This window comes from Staurois parvus, unplaced genomic scaffold (assembly GCF_062004578.1).
Source record: "Staurois parvus isolate SC_StPar_1 unplaced genomic scaffold, SC_StPar_1.0 ptg000063l, whole genome shotgun sequence".
Lineage (NCBI taxonomy): Eukaryota > Metazoa > Chordata > Amphibia > Anura > Ranidae > Staurois > Staurois parvus.
The window spans coordinates 2,187,167-2,209,125 of record NW_028317859.1 but is presented as its reverse complement, the minus strand read 5'-3'; the positions used below and the strand labels follow the sequence as shown (position 1 = coordinate 2,209,125).

Genomic DNA, 21,959 nt, shown 5'->3' with positions numbered 1-21,959 from the left:
TTTGGCTAGCCGAAATGCTGAGAAACATTATATGATTTTCAAAGGTAGAGGAAGGTCACAGTGAGTGAGCGATTGACAGTTCCATGAATCTTTGTTTTGACCCCATAAAACACGCTGAATGATAAATCGGTGCTTCGTTTACTATCTACAGGTGCAACTGCCAACTGACACTACCATATTCATGAAACCTTGTATAAAAAAACAAAAACAAAACATTTTTGAGCAGCTCAATTCAGAAGGGTAAAAATATACACTACTTCACTGGGGGTACTTTTGGCAATAATAGATAAAACCTTCCTTTCTTGGGCTAGTAATAAACTTCCACACATCAGACCATCTGCTGACTTTCATAGTGTTACACATCCCTGACCCCATAAACAAGACATGCTGTTAGTATTATTCAGGTCTGCTAGTAATAAACATGACCATTAACTACCAAGATAAATTTAGCACTAGACAACGTTTACACCAGGGCTCAACAAAGCCTGTTGTCAGCCCCAGTGGTGTAGCATAGGGGAGCACAGCCAGGCACAACATTGCCGGGCAGCCTGCAGGTGTCACTGGTGTGTGAGGCCAGGGGGTAGGGAGGAGCAGCACTGTGAGGGCGGAGAGCAGCAGGAATGTGAAGGGCAGATTAGGGGAGATGCAGGGCTGTAGAGTAGGAGCGGTGGGTCAGAGGGGGAGCTGAGCTGGCAGGAAGTGTCCCGTGTGCGGCTCTCAGCAACACCTGCTGCTCCAGGGAGACTCTCAGCCTTACCTAAGAGCAGACACCGGCAGCGTGACAGCCAGTGTGGCTACCTATCGGCGCAGCCTGAACTGTGGCCCCATCGGCGCAGCCTGAACTGTGGCCCCATCGGCGCAGCCTGAACTGTGGCCCCATCGGCGCAGCCTGAACTGTGGCCCCATCGGCGCAGCCTGAACTGTGGCCCCATCGGCGCAGCCTGAACTGTGGCCCCATCGGCGCAGCCTGAACTGTGGCCCCATCGGCGCAGCCTGAACTGTGGCCCCATCGGCGCAGCCTGAACTGTGGCCCCATCGGCGCAGCCTCATCACCGCACATCAGTGAAGAAAAATTACTTATTTGAAGAAAGTTTTTATTTTTTTTTATTTTTAGTCTTTTGTGTATTTAGTAACATATAAAAACCCCAGTGGTGATTAAATACAACTAAAAGAAAGCTCTGTCTCAAAAAAAAAAAAAAAAAAAAAAAAAAAAAAAAAAAAAAATTAATTTGGGTACAGTTTGCATGACCGCACAATTGTCCTTTACCCTTACAGGTTGTGCCGCTGCGGGACCCACACAAATACCTGCAGCTGCACCACACACGACCCGCAGGTGCGTGCCATTAATTCAAATGGCACGCCGTCCGCACTGGAAATCACAACCGTACTAGGAACCTCGGTTTCCATGCGGGCTGTGATTTCCAAAGTAGTGCAGGGACTTCTTCCCTGCGTATCCTGGGGCACAGGAGTCCATGCAAATGAATGGGCTCTCGTGTCCATGCAAACTCGCAGACCGCACATATGTGAAGCAGGACTTAAAGTGTGACAGTGCTGAAAGTTGAAAATTAGCATGGGCAGGAAGGGGGCGAAAGTAACCAGTAGGCAAGTGGTTAAAAAAAACTGGCTCCTATCTTTTTTAGCTGGCTCCTAGATTCAAAGCAAATTTGTCAAGCCCTGGTTTACACACTCCATTTTAAGGACAACACTTTAGTATTTTCCCTTAATTTTTTTTTCTACAGAATACCCGTATAGAGGTAACCAGTATTATCAGAAAAGAGGGTGCTACTATTGCCGGCTTCCTGAAAATACACCCTGCCTGGATGGCTGTGGTTTTAATACTGAATTACAGAACTGCAATATTTATGATGCAAGTCAGAGCTCCTGATATCTATACTTATCCTGGATCAGTAAAGCCCTGGCTCAGCATGACAGCCAGGTAACTAGAATTTTTTAAAGCAAAAGGTCAGCAACTGTCTACCCATTTCTCTCAGCACAGTTTGCCTTATGAACACGGGCAGACTTCTGCATGTAAAAGTTGGATAAATGCAGTATAAAAGGTCCACAAAAGACTCTGTATTGGCATGTAAATGCTTCACCTGTGTCTGAGCAATTTCAACAGGGGCTCAGCTTTCCCCTGATAGACCAAACATAATAATGGCTAACAGGCTTTCATCCAAATAGGCCCTACGCTGTTTTATAGAATGGGCAACAGATTGTAAGACTTTGAAAACAGGGTAATCTGTGAATAATCTAAATACAGTACTCTGTGCTGCAGAATGTGTTCACAGTATTCAAAAAGTAAGTAATAAAACGTGCAGCTTTAAAACTCAATAACATGCATCTTAAATAGGATCAAGGACAGTATCCAATTGTTTCTGTTAAAAGTGCACCAATATGACTACAATCACCGCAAACCTACCCAAAGTTGAAATTGCTCAGCTCTATACTTTGTGCACAATTATTAGGCGAGTATTTTGACCAAATCATAATTTCTATGCATATTGTCCAATTCCAACCTGTATAAATGTGAATGTTTATTGGATTTAAGCATCAGGTGATGTGTATTTGTGTAATCAGGGAGGGTGTGGCCTAAGGGGATCAACATCCTGTATCAAGGTGTGCATAATTAGGCAGCTTCTTACGGTTTGGCTCCTTAGTTCAAGTGAAGGAAACTCTTAATACAGGCATGCCCTTATAGCAGCCAAATGTTCAAATGCACTGAATGTGTAAGGCATCAAGAGCTAAGGAATGTAGCAAACAGCAAGGTGAGTTCCTTTGCTAGAACTCACTTGTCAGTGGATAGTGGCCTCAATCTCACACGCTGCCAACAAAAATATGCTACCGGTACCAGATCCCAGAGTTACTTTAAGACCTTGTGCACACAGCCGTATAGGGTCCATACAGCGCAAAGAGGCTGCGTACTGACATTACCCAGACCTGCAGCCTACAGCTACTCACTGATATGCATTAGAAGAGGCAGCTGTAAGTGGCTGTGCACCAAGGGTTGCATAAAGCAGCAGCATGCACATTGATATATGCTCTGAAGGAATGCTGTGTTTGGAGAATACATCAGTGGAAATGCAGGTGCTTTAGGCAACCTCCAGAGCACAGCTGCCTCTTCTAATGCATTTCAATAGGAGGCTGTTTGCAGCGGGTCCTGGCAATGTATAAACTGTGTATGGCCCTTATATGGCCGCATGCACCCATTCATGAGGATTCATTAGCCTACAGTATTTCTGTCTGCCAGTGTCCAACCCTCCAGTGGGCAGCAATATAATTTGTTTTAGAACTTCTGGTGTCCCTCAATGGACAAGAAAGAAAACCTTATTTTATATTCCAAGCAAATAATTGTTACAGAAAGTGTGGAAGATTCAAGCAATTAGGAGTCCAGTGTAGGTCTTCTGCATTGCTTGGTTACAGAAATCTTTTAAGCTATTGCAATTTCTGGAATGTGCAGCTGAGATGAAATACCATTTATTGCACACCAGTGTCCAGTAAAAATAAATGCCACATACCTCTTCATGAGATTCCTAAACAAATCCACAATTCTCTCTTCCAGCATGGGTCGATGCTGAATGATGGGGTCCCCCTTGTAAGAGACTTTTTGTTGCAATTCCTCCAGTTTCTTGATCTGCTGACGGGTCTGCAGTTGAGATTCGGCCAGAGATGTTATCCTGCAGAGAAGAGCATGGTATTTCAGTAATTCATATCAGGTTGATGCTTAGAGTATGTACACTTAATGCCTAATGTAAACTTTGTACCCTTCAAAGCAAAAAATAAAAATACTGGATTTCTAAAAACTGATACACAATAAATCACATTCCAGTGTTAACTTTGATAAAAGCCAGTGACTTTCATTTGTCATAGCTTTAGGAGTAAGATAAATTATTTATCTTAAGGACTTAAAGCTTTCACAAGGCACTGCTGACCCCCAGAAAGTGATGCCTGTTTTTGCTGGCACTCGTATGGACTTTAATCAACAGCTCACTAGGATGTCCATTACAAAGCCAGGCCTGCCTATGGTCCACCCACCTCCCTGACATCACTGAAAGCATAGAACTACTAGCAGCTGAGGATGCACAAAGTTGTTGCACATATCTCCACTCTTTTCCTCGTTTGAACCACTGAAGCAGGTATGGAAAACATTTCTAAAAGGTGCAGCGTTTGAGGCTGTTCAGGAATAAAAGCCAGCCTGAGGTTTGTAAGGTACAGAAATTGGGGCAGTTCCAAGTCCTGTAAGGTACAGGAATTAGGTTTGATCTAGGTCTGAAGCTGCATGCACTTAGGGTGGGACTGCGTTGGATGGCAATTCCAGTGCAGCACTCCACTGCAAGGGAAGGCAAAATGCCTCATCTCCGGTGTGACCGGTTCACACAACTGCGTTGTGGTGGTGTGCAAGTGGTGTATGCTGAAAATGTACTGCATGCAGTACTTTTTTCCAACGCAGCATGGGTCACAACATGACAGCTGTTAAAACTATATGAAATTTCAATAATGTTCCTTTATAAAAAAGAAAAAAAAAATATGTGATATGCCTGTAGCAGCACATCAACACTGTGCTGGTCCAGCCAGACTGCACTACACACTAGCCGCTATGTTGCAATGCAGCAGCTGATGTGAAGGAGCTCCAAGTCCCAAACTTGAGGTCTGTAAGGAGCAGGAATTGGGGCTGATCTGAGGTCTGAAGGTGCAGGCATTGGGGCTGATCTCAGATCTGAAGATCTATGTATTGGGGTTGATCTGAGGTCTGTAAGATATAGGAATTGGGGCCGACCCGAGGTCCACATCACATTCTGGTTCAGTCGCATGACAGTTGTCTAATGCATGTCAACTGACTATGTGCAAATGTTTGCTGACCGCTGGCTTACACTATTCCTCCATAAATAGGCTACAGAGAGGCATGGATCACCTTACCTCATCAAAAAATATCCTCTCTTTTGCACAACATGCATAATCCAAAACTTCGTTGGTAAGGTTGAATAAAAACACAGATCCATCCAGTTTAGTGTGTGTGTGTGTGTGTGTGTGTGTGTGTGTGTGTGTGTGTACACACAACACTACCAATTTCCACATCCCAATATACAGTATCCACATCTCCATTGTAGTAAAGGATACCTTACACGATTTACGATTAAACTGCTTCTCATACAGCTTCATTGCATGGCCTTGTGTTTTCTTAAGGCCCCTTTCACACGAATGGACCGATCTGATGCGCCTGTCAGTTTTCAGGTGGACCTGATCGGACCCTCCATTTTCCACTATTGAGCGGCGGGTGTAAAGGACAACGTGTCCATTTACACCTTCCTACATCCAACCCGATCCACTAAAATACTGGTGGATGAGGAACCATTCCCCTTCAGTCTAGTGGATTGGATGGCAGTTGTGTGTAAACAAACAGTATATTTACACCATCCATAGAGGAGAGCTGGCTGTGCCTGTGTCCGCTCTGCATAAGCAGAGCAAACATAGACCAGCCATCTGCCTGCTTAGTGGGGACCAGCGGACAGATCAGACAACAATAAAGGTCAGAGGCTCCAACAATAGTTAGTATCGCATGAATAATACAATAGTTTTGCCCAATAACCAAAAAAGCCTACAAAAAAGTAAATTGTGAATGGAGAATTCACAAGAAAAAGCAGACACGGAGCATTGCGCTCACATTTGGTGCCTACTGATCACCTACAGCACTGATTGACAGCGGAGCTGACTACCTTAGTTCCCAAAGTTGGCAGCTGCCTCAGGGACTTCAGACATGGAAGTCGGATATCGAATATACTGGCAGTACCTGACCATAAGGGTGGTGAGTGACATCCTTCTCACACCATAGGTCACATCATTGACAGGATGTAAAATTCATGTCCGTTTGGCTGTAGCCTTATTGACTTTTCTCTTGTTACTCCCTCACTACAGGACTGGGACAGTGCATTACGCTAGTGTATCGCACCCTGTTCATGCAGTAAGGAATACTTTAATATTTTCACTGTCATCTCATCATCAGGGAGTGACACTACTATTGATTTCTGGCAGATCACCTAATTATTATGGAGTATATACAAGCAGGGCTCTGCTTTTACAGTCTTACAAGGCATTAGCCTAATGGACTTCTACTTTTTGCTCACCACCTCTTCTACACTCATTGCAAGTTTACAGTCATTACCCTCCACAACTGTGTTGATCCATGTCCTTTAGGACCTGTTTATCATGCCAACTGTACTGAGATGATTACCAATCTACCTCAGCTACCATCAGGACAGTGCTCCTATAGTTGATACATGGCATTTATCTACAGGAATATCAATATGCCTCATTCCCTTCTGTCTTCATATTTGATTAATATTTAGTTACATGGTTATTCCAGCTCAGCTTCACTAGTTACCTTTAAGGGCTCATATGTCCACATCCTTGATGTTACATATGTGCATTGTGATAATTGGTATATAGCCAGATTGCATGTTTGAATGTCCATTTCCCACCACGGTGGTGCACCCTGTTGTGCTTCTGCTGCTGATGCAAAAGACTAGTATGTCGTTGATCCAGCAGCACAGCATCATTTTCAAGCCTGCCATGATGTCTCCTTATTGAGGTGATGGTGGATTGCAGCACTTGAGTATTTTTCATGTGCAATTTCACTAATAAACATATTTTTCAAGATTAATTCAGTATCGCATTGTCCTTTTTTGTATCCGCTTTTTCTTTTGAATTCTCTATTCGCAACCAGTGGACAGATCCCCTGCTGAGCAAGCTGTCTCCTGGTGGAGTTTGCCCCATGTGGAAGGGACCTCAGTGATCTAAAGTTAAACAGTTTTTCCCAATTTAGGTCACCAGTGAAAGATCTGTAAACTGAAAAGGGTAAGACGTAATGCACTTGGGAGCTAAAAATATGCATAGCTACTCAGTAGGGGGAGAAATTCTTTGGGAAGGATGGAAAAGAAACTGGGGGTTCTAGTAGATCACAAATGCAGCAAAAGAATGCAATGCCAAGCTGTAGCAAGCAAGGCTAGCAGATTTATAGTGTGCGTTAAAAAGGGTAACTACTCAAGAGATAAATGTATAATTCTACCAATTTGTAAAAGTTTGGTTTGGCTACATCTTGAATATGGAGTACAGTTTTGGTCACCAGTACAGAGGAAGGATGTGCTTGAACTGGAGAGACTCCAGAGAAGGGCAACAAAGCTAATAATGGGGCTGGAAGACCTCCGTTATGAAGAGTGACTACAAACTTAACCCATTAAGAGGGGATTATGATCCCAATAAACAAATCTTTAAAATGGTGCCTGTTGCATTGGGAGGAAACTATTTAACCTAAGGTCTCTAAAGAAGACATGCGGCCTGACAATGAAGTTGGAAAAAAGCAGTTAAATATTAAACTGTGTAAGGGGTTCTTTAGTGTTAGAGTGAAAAGAATGTGGACCTTCTTTCTATAGTTGGTGGTGTCAACAAGGAATGTAAAATAAAAAAAAAAGAAAAAAAAACAAAACTTTTAGATGTGTTGTTCAGTGAACGCAATGTACAGAGATATGAAAAATGGTAGTGGCAAACACATACATGCACACACACTCAGACTGAATTAGACTGACTGGTGTCATTCAACTTTACCAACTATGTAATACTATTGCCGAGTTTGTGGTCTACCAGGACCCCCAGATGCTTTTCAATCCTCGATTCCTCCAGAGGTGCTCCCTCTGGCAAGAATCTTGCATTCACATTTCTAGCTCTCAAGTGCATTATTTTAGATTTTTCAGAAATAAACCTCATAAGCAATACAGCTGCCCAATCCTGGTCTTCCTGCAAATTTACTATAGCCTATTCAAAATTATTGCCCTTTCTAGCTTTGTATCACCAGCAAACACTGAGATTGAAGTACTTATTCCCACCACCATATCGTTTATGAACAAGTTAAACACAATTGGTCTTACTTACAACTTTAGATCAGGAAAAAGCCATTTATCACTACTCTCTGGAAGCTCATGCAGTCATATGCAGTACACAGTGGGGCTGATTTGCTAAAACTGGAGAGTGAAAAATCTGGTGCAGCTGTGCATAGAAACCAATCAGCTTCCAGGTTTTATTGTCAAAGATTAATTGAACAAGCTGAAGTTCGAAGCCGATTGCAGAATCTGGTGCAGCTGTGCATGGTAGCCACTCTGCAGTTTTAGTAAATCAACCCCAATGTGTCAAGATGATGTAGTCTTAATAATAGAGTAACAGCAGTGAATACAGAATGTGTGAAAACAATATGTATAGCAATAATACTAAAACTGAAATACAATGTGTGCACTATTTACATTGGTTAAGAATGGTCTAATAACAGTAGTTATGCCCTGTAACAAATAAATAGCTACACTGCTTTGTAAGAAGAAAAGTATCAATAGTCACACTTGGGTATTACTGTGGTACTGGTCAGTACAGGAAGCACAGAGAAATCAAACAAACAGTCACTAGGACATCAATGAACTCCAGTTAGTGCCTCTGCACAGAAAATAACACTGACTCCTGCAATGAATGGGATGCCCAAACCAAACTGTGGTTGTAAATTATGGTCTGGCCTTAAAGTGTTACTAAACCGTGGACCCTGCATTCACTATATCTGGTCTTCCACAGTACACAGAACATGGAAATGCAATTATTTTAGTAAATATAAACTGCAGTTTATATTTGAGCAAGTTACAGCAGTTTTGGGACTTCTATCAGTGTTCAGCAGAACACATGTTAAAGCTTGTAGGAGGAGTTTTCTTTCTTCTTTAGGAGGATGCAAAACCCGACCTGTGTCTGGACAGTGCTGATTGGCCCCGTGCTGATAACATGCACTCTCCCAACAAAAAGACCTCTCTAGTAATGCACACCAAACTGAGCATATGCAGAGTTCTCCACATGATATGTCTTATCAGGAGATAAAGGGGACACTGGAAGAAGGGGAGGATCAGGGAAGTCAAGATCAAAAAGCCTTTTTACACAATGCAGAGGATTAACCCCTTAGGTTCCACAGTGTGTATAACAAGCATGCTTTACTGTATATACAGACTGATTTTACTGTTGTGTTTAGTAACACTTTAAAGCAAAGTACTATAGTAATGAGCATATATTTTGTTATTTTGCAGTATTTGCCATACTTTGTGTTAATGTCTTAATGTGACATTCATTTTACGTTTACTCTTGCTTTTCCTGATCTAACTCGTGAATAACTGACAGATTTTGGATGCAGATAGATGTAGTTCTCACTGCTGCTTGTCCATGGTGGGGCATAGCCATGGATTCAGAGCACAGGCTACAGGAGTAAAATACATGTAAGAAATGCCTATTCCTGACTGTTCTGCTTCAGTGAAAAATTATATGCATCCTAGGTCTGTTAAGGTCTGTTTAGAAATTAGATCAGGAGAGTGGGTTAGGTGTGGAGGGTTGCGGTGAATTGTCTGTAAATACACACACAAACCTTCATAAAGTTTTACCCCCTTCATTTACAGACCATTTTTTGCTATTCAGCAGTTGAACAGTCATGCAAGCCTGTACGCAAATTAAATTTATATCTTTTTTCCCCCACACAAACTGAGCTTTCTTTTGCCGATATTTGATCACTCCTTGGTTTTTTACAGTATAAATGAAAAAAGATGAAAAATTTTGGATAAAAAAACAAAACAAAATTTTCTAATCAGATGTCTTTGGTAAAAAAATAAATACAATAAGTGTATATTAATTGGTTTGGGGGGGTAGGAACGTTATAGCGTTTACAAACTATGGTATAGATACTGGAATTTACACAGCTATCATGCTATACTGGTAATGGCGGTGATCAGCAATTTTTAGTGGGAATGTGATCGTGTGGCAAGCAATCTGGTGCTAGCTGATGTTGGCTGGGAGGTACACTGACTGACACTGACATCAATAGTGACACTAATACAGTAATCAGTGATAATACTTACACTGTCACTATACTAATGACACTGGCTGGGAAGCGGTTAACATCTAGGGGTAATCAAGGGGTGCCTGACAATGTGCAATGTGTGTAAAATGTGCTGCTTTTGCAGGGAGAAAAAAAAAACACAACAGATTGCTGTTCCCTGTTCATAGAGTTGTGTTTTGTTGTGTTCCGCCAAAATCATTGGCTGAAATCAGCTGTCAAACTCGTGCTGTGTCCAATCACAGCATGGGTTGGCAGGGGGCATGCATGCGTGACCACAGACCCGGAAGGCGGAACTCACGTATACAGTATATACATGTGAATGTGCCTGCCCATGCCTCCCCGCCTCTGCAAATGTATTGTAGCGGGACAGGAAGTGGTTAAGAACTAACTTCATCCACAGTGCACAATGCAATGTGTTTATCACAATACAGCCTGCCCAGTTCTCAAAATGCTTTTATTAGAAACTTGTTTTTTTTTTTTTGTCACAAGAGTGATTCCACCGCTCACGAACTCCGTGTAATTGACAAGACAGGGGCAATAACGTATTCTACTATTACTATTGAAACTACAGTAAGGGTTCCATACTTTACATTTGAATTCACACAGTTGTAAGTTGATATAGTGCCATTTGTAGAGAAACGAACGTTCTCTTAGCCACTTGAATACAAGCCTGTATATAGCCCTTCTTTACCAGGCCAATTTCACTGCTATGATAGTTTGAAGTTTACTCTGTCATGCAACACTTTACTTAAATTATTTTATAAAAGTTTTTGAGACAGAGCGCTTTTGGTAGTATTTAATAACCTCTGTTTATTTTTTACCATACAGAAAATGAACAAATATTGCATTCCTTACATTTACCCTGCATTTGTTGAACCATCTGGGACTGAGTCCTGTGCTGAATGACTTCCCTGCTGCATTCACAGGAGGTCCACCATTCCACAAAAGGTGCCATTCAGAGAATGGTTTGCATCAACTGAGTGAATGCAAAGCGTTCCCTGATTGGAAAGGTGGAGAGGTGGGGTGGTGAAGTGCTGAGCAGCTGACCTCCTGTGTTTAGAATGTGGCAGGGCAGCTCTTGGAAGCAAACAAAGATCACTGGAGTAGTGTCAATTCAGTGATTTCCAGTTCCCAGGGCATCGGCCAGGTGTAATGGTATGGCATGTCCAGGTATGGTATAATCCTCATTACAAATCACCCATGCAATTTGGCTAATTGTGGTTCTCACCAGTTCTCAAGACGGTCAAGACAAATATTTGGTGGCCCTCCAATGCAAGCAATCTGCTGTCTTCTCTTCCAGTCTGCGAGCTCTTCATCTGTTAAAGTCTTCTGGACGTATTCCATAGCAGACAGGAGTCCAGCCAAGTCACTAATTATTGTCTGCAAGACAAAGACTATTTCAACACCCTGAATTTCTTCAAGTGAGATAGTTTTGATCCTACAAATTGAAAACTTGCTGTGTAAAAGTTTTGCTAGCCAGTAATTCACACTGCTCTGTGGGTAGCATCATGAGGAACAAACCTGGTGCCTTTTGAAGCAGGCCTAAATCCAATACTGAAATACAATTTTTGTGTTTCTCTTTTCAGTCTAATCTAATATGCCTTAAAGTGATTGTAAAGATTAATTTTTTATTTTATTAAAATAAAAAACATGGTCATACTTACTGGCTCTGTGCATTGGTTTTGCACAGAGTGGCCCCAATGCTCCTCTTCTCTGGTCACACGCCAGCACTTCTGGCTCCAACCCCAAGCCAAATGCCTTCCATAGCAAGCTGCTTGCTCTGAGGGCACTCATGTGTGCCCACTCTTGAACCCTGGTTTTTGTGTCCATAAGACACTCAGAGCAGGGCTTGCCCCTCCCCACTCACTTGTCACTGACTCTGATTGACAACAATGGGAGACAATTGCTCCTGCTACTGTGTATGAGCCAACAAGGAGCGAGAAAGCTAAGGTATCCTTGACTCTCGTGCACCTTACTGGATCGAGATCAGGCTCAGGTACATATTTAGGAGAGCTGTGGGGGTAGCTGCATGCAGAAGGTTTTTTTTCCTTCATGCACAGAATGCAGTAAGGTTAAAAAAAAAAAAAAAAAACCACAACCTTCTGCCTTTACAACCACTTTAATTAGCCCTGGGTCAGTTTCTCTGGTTTCAATCGGGCTCTGGTGACACTGTTATTTCCTGCCCTCTGCCTTGATTTAGGGAGTGATTTGTACGTAAGCAGAGCTACTGATTAGTTGCCTTCAGCTAAACAGTAATGCATCCTGTGCACACTTTTCACCCTACACTGCAGTACAGCAGCTGAGACCAGAGCCTGAATGTGCACATATCCTGTGTCGGATAAGTATTGCACATCTGACAGATGGGTGAAAACAGGCAAGGCTGTTTATTAAAGCGGAGTTCCACTCACCCTGTCAAAAAATAAATGTCAGCAGCAATAAAAAAAAACTGTAGCTGCTGACTTTTAAAAAACAGCCACTTACCTGTCCCTCGGTGTGTCCCCCGCAGCCTGTTTCACCGGCCGTCCTATGTTCCAGGTGCCGGCATCTTCGGTGTGGGCACCCGGCTGTGCCAGCTTGTGGCTTCACAGCTGGGTACCCACTGCGCATGCGTGAGTAGCGCTGCACTTCGTGAATGGTCCTGTAGTCTTCTGGGACCTGCCACATGTCCCAAAAGACTACAGGGAGGTAGGGAGGACACCCTCCACTTCCGGTCGCCTAGGCGATCGGACCGGAAACTTGTCAAATTCGGGTACCCTCCCCCCAAAGCTGCCAATCCTTAATGGGGAGTGGGGGAGCAGTCTTTAAAGCGGAACTTCCTCTTTTGGGTGGAGCTCCGCTTTAAATATACTTTCACTTTAAGATGGATTATTTAAACTTTAGACTGTTCAACAGGATGCATATGCAACATCCAATAAAAAGTAGGTAGGATTCTAAACTAACGTTTCCATTTGCTGATTTAAATGTGATCATGGAAAATATAAATATTCACCCTTCGTAGCTGGTCTAAAGCAGTCAACATCTGTTCCAACTGCTGCATCTTCTGCCGAGTCACCGCTTGGTTGTTACCGTTCAGATCTGAAAGATCTGCAATACATAAGAAAGAAAAAAATATTTGGCGTTTCTGAACAGGTTCCCCCATGTGAACACATGACAGCAAAATATAGTTATTAAATTACTGTAGCATTGAAAATGGTCTAATGTAGATTTTCAGTTATAGCCTACAAGGACTGCAAGTCAAAACACAACATGAAAGATTTGCACTAGGAAATCACACAATAGCAAGGATTTATTACAGGAAGGAAGCTTTTTTTCTATATGTATATTTCCTTTGTAAAGGAATGTCTGCTCTGCAATCCTAAATAGAACCTGTAACAAATGTAACAATGGCCACCCTCAGTGCACTCCATTGGTTACAAAAAAAAAAGGAAAAAAAAAAATTAAATCTAGGTAGTTAAATAATAAAGGTAAAAAGGTATGTCAAGGAGAAAAGCCTTTAAAAAAAAAAAAAACGTAAGGCCCATGGGTCACCATCAGCATTACAAAACTACAAAGAATGCAGTAAGAATGTAAGAGTATGATCAGGGCAGCGAAAAGAGATTACAAGTGACACATTGCTGAAGACAGTCAATTGTGGTTTCAGTTTGTTTACAAGACATGCAAGTCTCGCGTTGATCAAATGCTTTGGAGGGCAGAGCAGAGATATTAAAGGTCTAATAGACCCCAGATACAGCGGGTAAAATAAGTATTGAACATGTCATTTTTCTGGGTAACTATATTACTAAAAGTGCTAATGAAATTTTCACCACAGCTTGGCAATAACCCATGCAATCCATACATACAAAGAAACCAAAACAAATAAGTTCAGAAATTAAGTTATGTGTAATAAAATGGAATGACACAAGCAAAAAAGTATTGAACACAGAAAGGGAGGTGCAAAAAAGGCATGGAAAACCAAGACACCAGCTGAAATCTATCAGTAATTATAGCAATCCTGCCCCTTGTCAGTGCAAATTAACATCAGTTGGTTAAGTCTCAACTGACAGCCTATAAAAAGGTGTCTCATTACCAAGGTGTTACACAAGAAAAAGCCCATGATGGGTAAAAGCAAAGAGGTCTCTCAAGACCTTCGCGACTAGAGATGAGTGAATCGAACATGGAGAAGTGGAATTCGTTTTGAAGATCAGGAAAAATTCGATTCGCGCCGAATCCGAAAATTAGCAAACTTCGGATGCACGAATCGAATTTTTCCAAAAATGGCGGCGACATGTGTGGCGACGGAGCGGGGATCTCTGGGAAGGCGCGCAGACAAGGCGCGCTGACCCATAATGCATTCATTCATGACATGTGATCGCATTAGCCAATCAGCAGCCAGCCAGCAAGCACTGTGTAATGGTGGAGCTATAAATTGCGGCCATCTTAGAATTCTCCATTAGCCTCCGGTCATTCAAGAGAGACAGACCTGTCTGTATTAGGGACAGAGTTAGGGCCAGAGAGACTTTAGGGCCACAGAATCGTTACTCAGGGACAGACACAGAATCGTTACTCGGGGACACAGAATCGTTACTCGGGGACAGACACAGAATCGTTACTCGGGGACAGACACAGAATCGTTACTCGGGGACAGACACAGAATCGTTACTCGGGGACAGACACAGAATCGTTACTCGGGGACACAGAATCGTTACTTTCTGCTTCACAACCACTATTGAATTAAAGAGTATGTCAGACAACACGCAGAGGAGTGGCAGAGCAGGCAATGTTTCAGGAGCGAGCAGACGTGGCAGCAGAGGAAGGGGTCGAGGCAGCACTAGTCGCAGCCAGAGGCCAGTGCTCCCGGTGTCATCTAGCGGTCGTGTCTCCACCGACAACCCTGCCGTCATCGATTGGTTGACTCGGTCGTCTTCCTCTTCCCAGGTCACCTCTGACACCTACAGCCAACGGTCGGTGGGTACGTCAGACACAACCGTTAGTTGGCATGGCCCGGGAGCAAGCCCACTGAAATCACGTGTCCTCTACCTGCCCCTGTCCTTTGGTGTTCCCTCACCAAGCGAAGTATCGCATGCTGTGGGCTCAGCCCCACTGTACAGTGAGGAAGAGCTAACAGAGGGCGGTCAGGAACGGGGGGAGACATCCGCCTCTTCAGCAGCCAGGCGAAGAAGTACTGGCGAGGAGAGTGGCTCGGTAGCCGGTCTAGAGACAGGTCTGTCTCCTGACCCACACGCAGCCGAGGGGGCTAGTAGTGACGCGGAGACCCTAATTGATGATGATGAGGCTGATCGCACTTGGCAGCCTCGTCGTCATCAGGCTATTGCTTCCGCATCATCAGGAGAAGAGGGTGCCAGCTTGCCAGCGAGCAAAACAGTCGGTGGGTTGCCCAGGAGGCAGCAGGGTCGCAGCAGTGTCAGTGGAGGCAAACGGCCACGGAGTAGAGCACCAGCTCCACTGCAGCCTACCACCACGGCCAGTAGTGGTGCCGGTGTGCACTGAGGAAGTAGCAGTCAGCCAGTGAGGAGTAGCGGGGGCAAAGTTTCCTACTCGGCGGTGTGGCAATTTTTCGTCAAGCCGCCCGAGGAAGTAAACGTAGCCGTATGTCGACTATGTGGCCAGAAAGTCAAGCGTGGCCAGGGGGCCCATGTTGGGACTACAGCGTTGCGTCAGCATATGCAGCGTCGCCATTCGGTGGCCTGGGAAAACCACGATAAAGATACGGCGGTTCTGCCTGCCCCAGCCCCCGCTCCATCACCCGCTCCGTTACTTGCTCCGTCAACCGACGTCAATCGCCCTCTATCAGCCAGTCAAGGCTCCAACACCTCTGCTGAGGGGAGTTGTCGCTCGTTGGCATCTTCCGCTCGTTCAGATGCTCCTTCTCCTGCTACTCTTCACGGATTCCGTCAGCAGTCTTTCTTGGAATCCGTTTCCAAGAGACAACAGTTTGCGAGCACGCACCCGACGGTGCAGAAGCTGAACGTCCTCCTGTCCAAGTTGCTGGTGCTGCAGTCCCTCCCTTTCCAAGTGGTGGACTCAGCACCTTTCCGAGAAATGATGGCTTGTGCCGAGCCGCGGTGGAGAGTGCCAAGCCGGCATTTCTTCGCCAAAAAGGCAGTGCCAGCCCTGCATTCACTTGTAGAAGAGATGGTGGGCCAGTCTTTGAGCATGTCGGTCTCTGCCAAAGTGCACGGCAGCGCCGACGTGTGGAGCTGTAACTACGGTCAGGGACAGTACATGTCATTTACGGCCCACTGGGTGAACGTGGTGCCGGCACAGCCGCACCAGCAACTTGGACAGGTCACGCCGCTTTTGCCTCCACGTTTGCACGTCCTTGGTCCAGCAAAGATGTCTGCCTCTACCACCTCTTCTTCCGCCGTGTCCTCAGCCGCCACCCCCGTGCCAAGTCCCATTACCCGTCCAGCATATCACATGTGCAGGGCGCAACGGTGTCACGCTGTGCTGCACCTGGTATGCCTTGGCGAACGTAGTCACACAGGGGAGGAACTTCTCAGTGTAATGAACAGAGAAATCGACAGATGGCTGTCTCCGCGCAAACTGAAAATCGGAACCATGTTGACCGACAACGGAAAGAACATGGTGTCTGCTCTGCGTCAAGGAAGGTTGTGCCATGCGCCATGCATGGCTCACGTGTTCAATCTGGTTGTCAAGCGGTTCCTAAAATCCACCATCCCACTGCAAGACATCCTTAAAATGTCACGTAAACTTTGCATGCATTTCAGCCATTCCTACACCGCAAAGCACACCCTCCTTGAGCTGCAGCGGCAGAACGGAATTCCACAGCATCGCCTGATCTGCGACGTTGCAACAAGACTATCAAGAGTCCAATGGCAGAGTGGCGGAGCAGAAGCAGCTTCAATTGAAGGCCATACACAGGCCTAGGTTTAAAAGTCCCTCACAGTTAATTCCAATAACGAACTCTACTCCTCCATGCAATCTACTTACGAGACCCTGGGCAGGTCTGGGTCCAACTATTAGTCGTCTCCCCACGCTGCTGCTGGGGGGACTTTTTAACATAGGCCTCTGTATGGCCTTCAATTTTAGCTGCTTACGCTCCGCCACTCTGCCATGGGCCCCTGTACCGCCTCCTCATGCTGCTGCCAGGCCCGTAATCTGCCATGGGCCCCCGTACCGACTCCTCATGCTGCTGCCAGGCCCGTAATCTGTCATGGGCCCCTGTACCGCCTCCTCATGCTGCTGCCAGGTCCAGAGTGTCTCATGGGTCCCTGTACGGCCTCCCATTGCTGCTGTCTCCATCGCCACACTCTGCCATGTGCCACTTTCAGGTCTCCTCACACTGCTGGTGGGTTCCATTTTGTCATAGGGTGCTGTATGGCCTCCCATTGCTGCTGCCAGGCTCGTAATCTGCCATGGGCCCCCGTACCGACTCCTCATGCTGCTGCCAGGCCCGTAATCTGTCATGGGCCCCTGTACCGCCTCCTCATGCTGCTGCCAGGTCCAGAGTGTCTCATGGGTCCCTGTACGGCCTCCCATTGCTGCTGTCTCCATCGCCACACTCTGCCATGTGCCACTTTCAGGTCTCCTCACACTGCTGGTGGGTTCCATTTTGTCATAGGGTGCTGTATGGCCTCCCATTGCTGCTGCCTCCACCACCACACTGTGGCTCCACACTCTGGTTTTGGCCCCGTGACTGCCCAAATGAGTGAAGTGTGCGGTGATTCTAAGATCGACGGCACTCATCTGCATGTCATACTGACTGACAGTATTATTTCTCTTCCCCAGCAGACTCCAAGGGCATTTAAATTAAAGGTACAGTGTTCTGCACTAATATAAAGGCTCTCTGAAGCCTAGAAACACCCTTTTTACACGTTAAATTCGCAGCGAATATATTCGCCTCGAATCAAATTTATTCCGCGAATTCGGCGAATCAGCCGAATCGAATTTTTGAATAATTCGCTCATCTCTATTCGCGACCTTATGGCATTGGTTACAGAAGGAAGGATTTCTAAACGCCTGAATGTTCCAGTGAGCACTGTTGGGGCCATAATCCGAAAGTGGAAAGATCATCATTTCATCCTCAACCGGCCAGGACTAGGTGCTCCCCACAGGTTGTTCTGACAGAGGAGTGAAAAAATTATCAGAGGAGGTGTCCAAGAGCCAAGGACCACTTGTGGAGAGCTTCAGAAAGACCTGAAATTAGCAGATACAATTGTTTCAAAGAAAATAAGTAATGCACTCAACAACCATGGCCTGTATGCACGGTCAGCATGCAAGACTCCACTGAAGGAAAAGCATGTTGAAGCTCGTTTAAAGTTTGCTGCACAACATTTAGACAAGCCTGTGAAATACTGGGAGTATATACTCTGGTCAGATCAGAGCTTAATTTAATTTTCTGGATGCCATAATACACACCATGTTTGGAGGTCAAATGGCACTGCACATCACCTCAAAAACACCATACCAACAGTGAAGTTTGGAGGTTGAAATATCATGGGATGGGGTGGTGTTTCAGCATACGGTACTAGCCAACATCATGTCATTGAAGGAAGGATGAATGGAAAAATGTACCAAGACATTCTTGATAAAAATCTACTGCCATCTACCAGGATGATGAAGAAGAAAGGAGGGTGGACATTTCAGAAGACAATGATCCCAAACACAAAGCCAAGGAAACTCAATTGGTTTAAAAAAATAAAGCTCCTAGAATGTATAAACACGAATATATGCAGCGCTAAAAACATCTGAGAAATGGAACCGAAATACAATTAGTAGTATATGGTGAATATTATAGTGAGCCAGAGCACAGAGAATGTGATGCCGCTAAGACCATCAGTGCCACAGTCTCATATATAAACGCGTCCAAGGTGCAAGTGATATAATCGGCGACAATAGTAAATCAATCAAAATGACATGGTGAGGAAAAACTGTGACTCCTGTGGCTGTAAACAGATGTGTGTTGATTGCACTAACCAGACGGCGCAATCTCATGCGCATTGGAGTATACTTAGGACCTACTCCTGGTCATCTGGATATGGGACACTGTAGCATCAGGTCATCAGGCCAGCAACATCCAGGTACAGTTGTGGCCAAAATTATTCAACCCCCACTGAAATTGAGTGTTTTGGCCAGTTTGACATTGCTTTTGATCATTCAGTCATCTTGCTTACATTTACATTAAAGAGGCACTTGTAGGTCAGACAAATATAACATAACAGTTATAATGAAATAACCACAAATGTCTTTTCTGTGCTCACAGCATTATCAGTTTTATTCAACCCCCAAGTGACATTCAATCTTAGTACTTAGTACAGCATCCTTTTACAGTTATAACAGCTTTTAAACGTGAAGCATAGCTTGACACAAGTGTCTTGCAGCGATCTACGGGTATCTTCGCCCATTCTTCATGGGCAAAGGCCTCCAGTTCAGTCACATTCTTAGGCTTGCGCACTGCAACTGCTTTCTTTAAGTCCCACCAGAGGTTCTCAATCGGATTTAAGTCTGGTGACTGCGATGGCCACTCCAAAATGTTCCAGCCTTTCCTCTGCAACCATGCTCTAGTGGACTTGGAGGTATGCTTGGGATCATTGTCCTGTTGAAAGGTCCAACGTCTCCCAAGCCTCAGGTGTGTGACGGACTGCATCACGTTTCCATCCAATATCTCCTGGTACTGAAGAGAATTCATGGTACCTTGCACACGCTGAAGCTTCCCTGTACCTGCAGAAGCAAAACAGCCCCAAAGCATGATTGACCCTCCACCATGCTTCACAGTAGGCAAGGTGTTCTTTTCATCATAGGCCTTGTTCTTCCTCCTCCAAACATAGCGTTGATCCATGGGCCCAAACAGTTCTAATTTTGTTTCATCAGTCCACAGAACACTATCCCACAACTTTTGTGGTTTGTCCACATGGCTTTTGGCATACTGCAGTCGACTCTTCTTATTCTTTGGAGACAGCAAGGGGGTACGCCTGGGAGTTCTGGCACGGAGGCCTTCATTACGCAGTGTGCGTCTTATTGTCTGGGCTGAAACTTCTGTACCCACATCTGACAAATCTTTTCTCAGTTCCTCAGCAGTCACACGGGGACTTCTCTCCACTCTACGCTTCAGGTAGCGCACAGCAGTCGAAGTCAGCATCTTCTTTCTGCCACGACCAGGTAGCGTTTCAACAGTGCCCTTTGCCTTGAATTTGCGAATGATGCTTCCTAAGGTGTCTCTTGGTATGTTTAACATCTTTGCAATCTTCTTATAGCCATTGCCCTTCCTGTGAAGAGAAATCACCTCTTCTCTTGTCTTCCTGGACCATTCTCTTGCCTTCACCATGTTTGTAACCACACCAGTAAATGTCTAGAAGGAGCTGAGTATCACAGTCATTTTAAAGCTGCCTAATTGGTGCTTATTATGCTTGATTGCTGCTCGGTGACATCCACAGGTGTTTTCAATACCTGATGGAAAGCACCTGTATGAACCTCTGTTCTTCAGAGTGGTAGTCTTTAAGGGGTTGAATAATTGTGGCAATGAAGAAACCACATAAGAACCATTTACTACTGTATTACATAAACAATTGATGTCATTTTAGTTGCATTTGGGTAGTTACAACGTCCTTGTAGGATTTGATTCTGAATACAATTCCAAATGTACACTATAGTCCCTAAACCCCTTTACAGCATTGGGGGTTGAATAATTTTGGCCACAACTGTAACACACATCAGGAGGGGATATCCCATCTCCGGGTATTCAGTCATCAACCATCAGGGGGATCACACACATTCTCATATGCCCAATCAGCAGAATTCACCTTAGAAAAAGGGGGGGCTCGCAAAACAAATCAGGCCCCCAGAGGGAAGAATCTAATAGTGTAGTATTTATTGATACTCAGTGGTATATAGCACAGATGAGTAGCAGATGAGTGACTTACATCAAAATGGGATTCCAAGATGGCTGCCGGCACCTCCCTAACGCGTTTCATGTAAATACACTTTTTCAAAGGGAGTGTGCCAGTCCAAATGTCAATCTATTTATAGCGTCCGATGCGCATGTGCAGTGTAGCGCCGCCACATCGCGGACTGTTCACGCATGCGCGATGCGTGCGGACGGCGGCCATTTTACTGGAGATCACAACACAGTAGCAGCAATAGAAGACATCTCAAGAGCAGAGTTCCATTCTATTGGATTATATAGGTAAAATTAAAAAGGTAAGTGAATGTATATATCGCCACTAGCGATCCAGAGATGGAACTATATAAGAGATAATTCAATTAGAGGATATATGAATGGTGAATCCACATATTCACCATTAAAGTGTGGACATTAAGCCCAAATTATCAAAAAGGGAAAAGAAGGTCTCAATTAATGAGCCTGTGGGACTATAAGAAGGAACCGCTGCCTAGGATGGCTAAATTCAAAGAGAGTGTGCCAGTCCAAATGTCAATCTATTTATAGCGTCCGACGCGCATGTGCAGTGTAGCACCGCCACGTTATCGCGGACTGTTTGCGCATGCGCGATGCGTGCGGATGGCAGCCATTGAATAACCCCTCGCTTCGTGAAGCGATTAATCCCAGCTATTGTGGTTTAAAAACCTCTAATTTAAAAAATGCTTTGCTTTTTAACCCCCCAGCTCATTCCCATATTAATATTTTAAAGAACATGGCCCTTAAAGATTTAGAAAACTTGAAAATAAACAAATTGGAATAACCAGACAATCAGAAACAGATGGATATGATGATTAAAAATTTATTAGAAACTAACAATTTGGTAATCCGCCCTGCAGACAAAGGCGGAGGAGTGGTGGTAATGGACAAAAGGGATTAACTCTCACAAGTGTATAAGATTCTTGATGACAAATATACATATATGGAATTACAGACCAACTCTCTTATTCCATATAAAAAATCCTTAAAGGCAATAATACAAAAAGGGTTTAACACAGGGATCCTAAATAAAAAAAAGAGGAGTATCTCTGTCCTATGGTCCCTAAACTGCCAATACTCTATTGTTTGCCTAGTCAACCCCCCAGGCCGCCCGATAATCAGCAGGATAGGCTCCCTTTGTTCCCATGTGGGGGAATATATTTATTCTTTCCTCCAACCTCTAGTCTG

The 21,959-nt window shown here is 44.5% G+C and overlaps 1 protein-coding gene across 1 annotated transcript in view; it reads right to left on the bottom strand.

Annotated features, from left to right (window-relative positions):
* The window catches only part of STAT3 (signal transducer and activator of transcription 3), a 162,699-nt gene that overhangs the window by 31,292 nt on the left and 109,448 nt on the right, over positions 1 to 21,959 (bottom strand). Inside the window, exons 7-9 of the mRNA XM_089668782.1 lie at positions 12,888 to 12,982; positions 11,127 to 11,278; positions 3,516 to 3,674 (exon numbers count right to left, since the gene is read on the bottom strand). Of these exons, the coding sequence (XP_089524908.1) occupies positions 3,516 to 3,674; positions 11,127 to 11,278; positions 12,888 to 12,982 (406 nt within the window). The remainder of the gene's footprint in view (positions 1 to 3,515; positions 3,675 to 11,126; positions 11,279 to 12,887; positions 12,983 to 21,959) is intronic.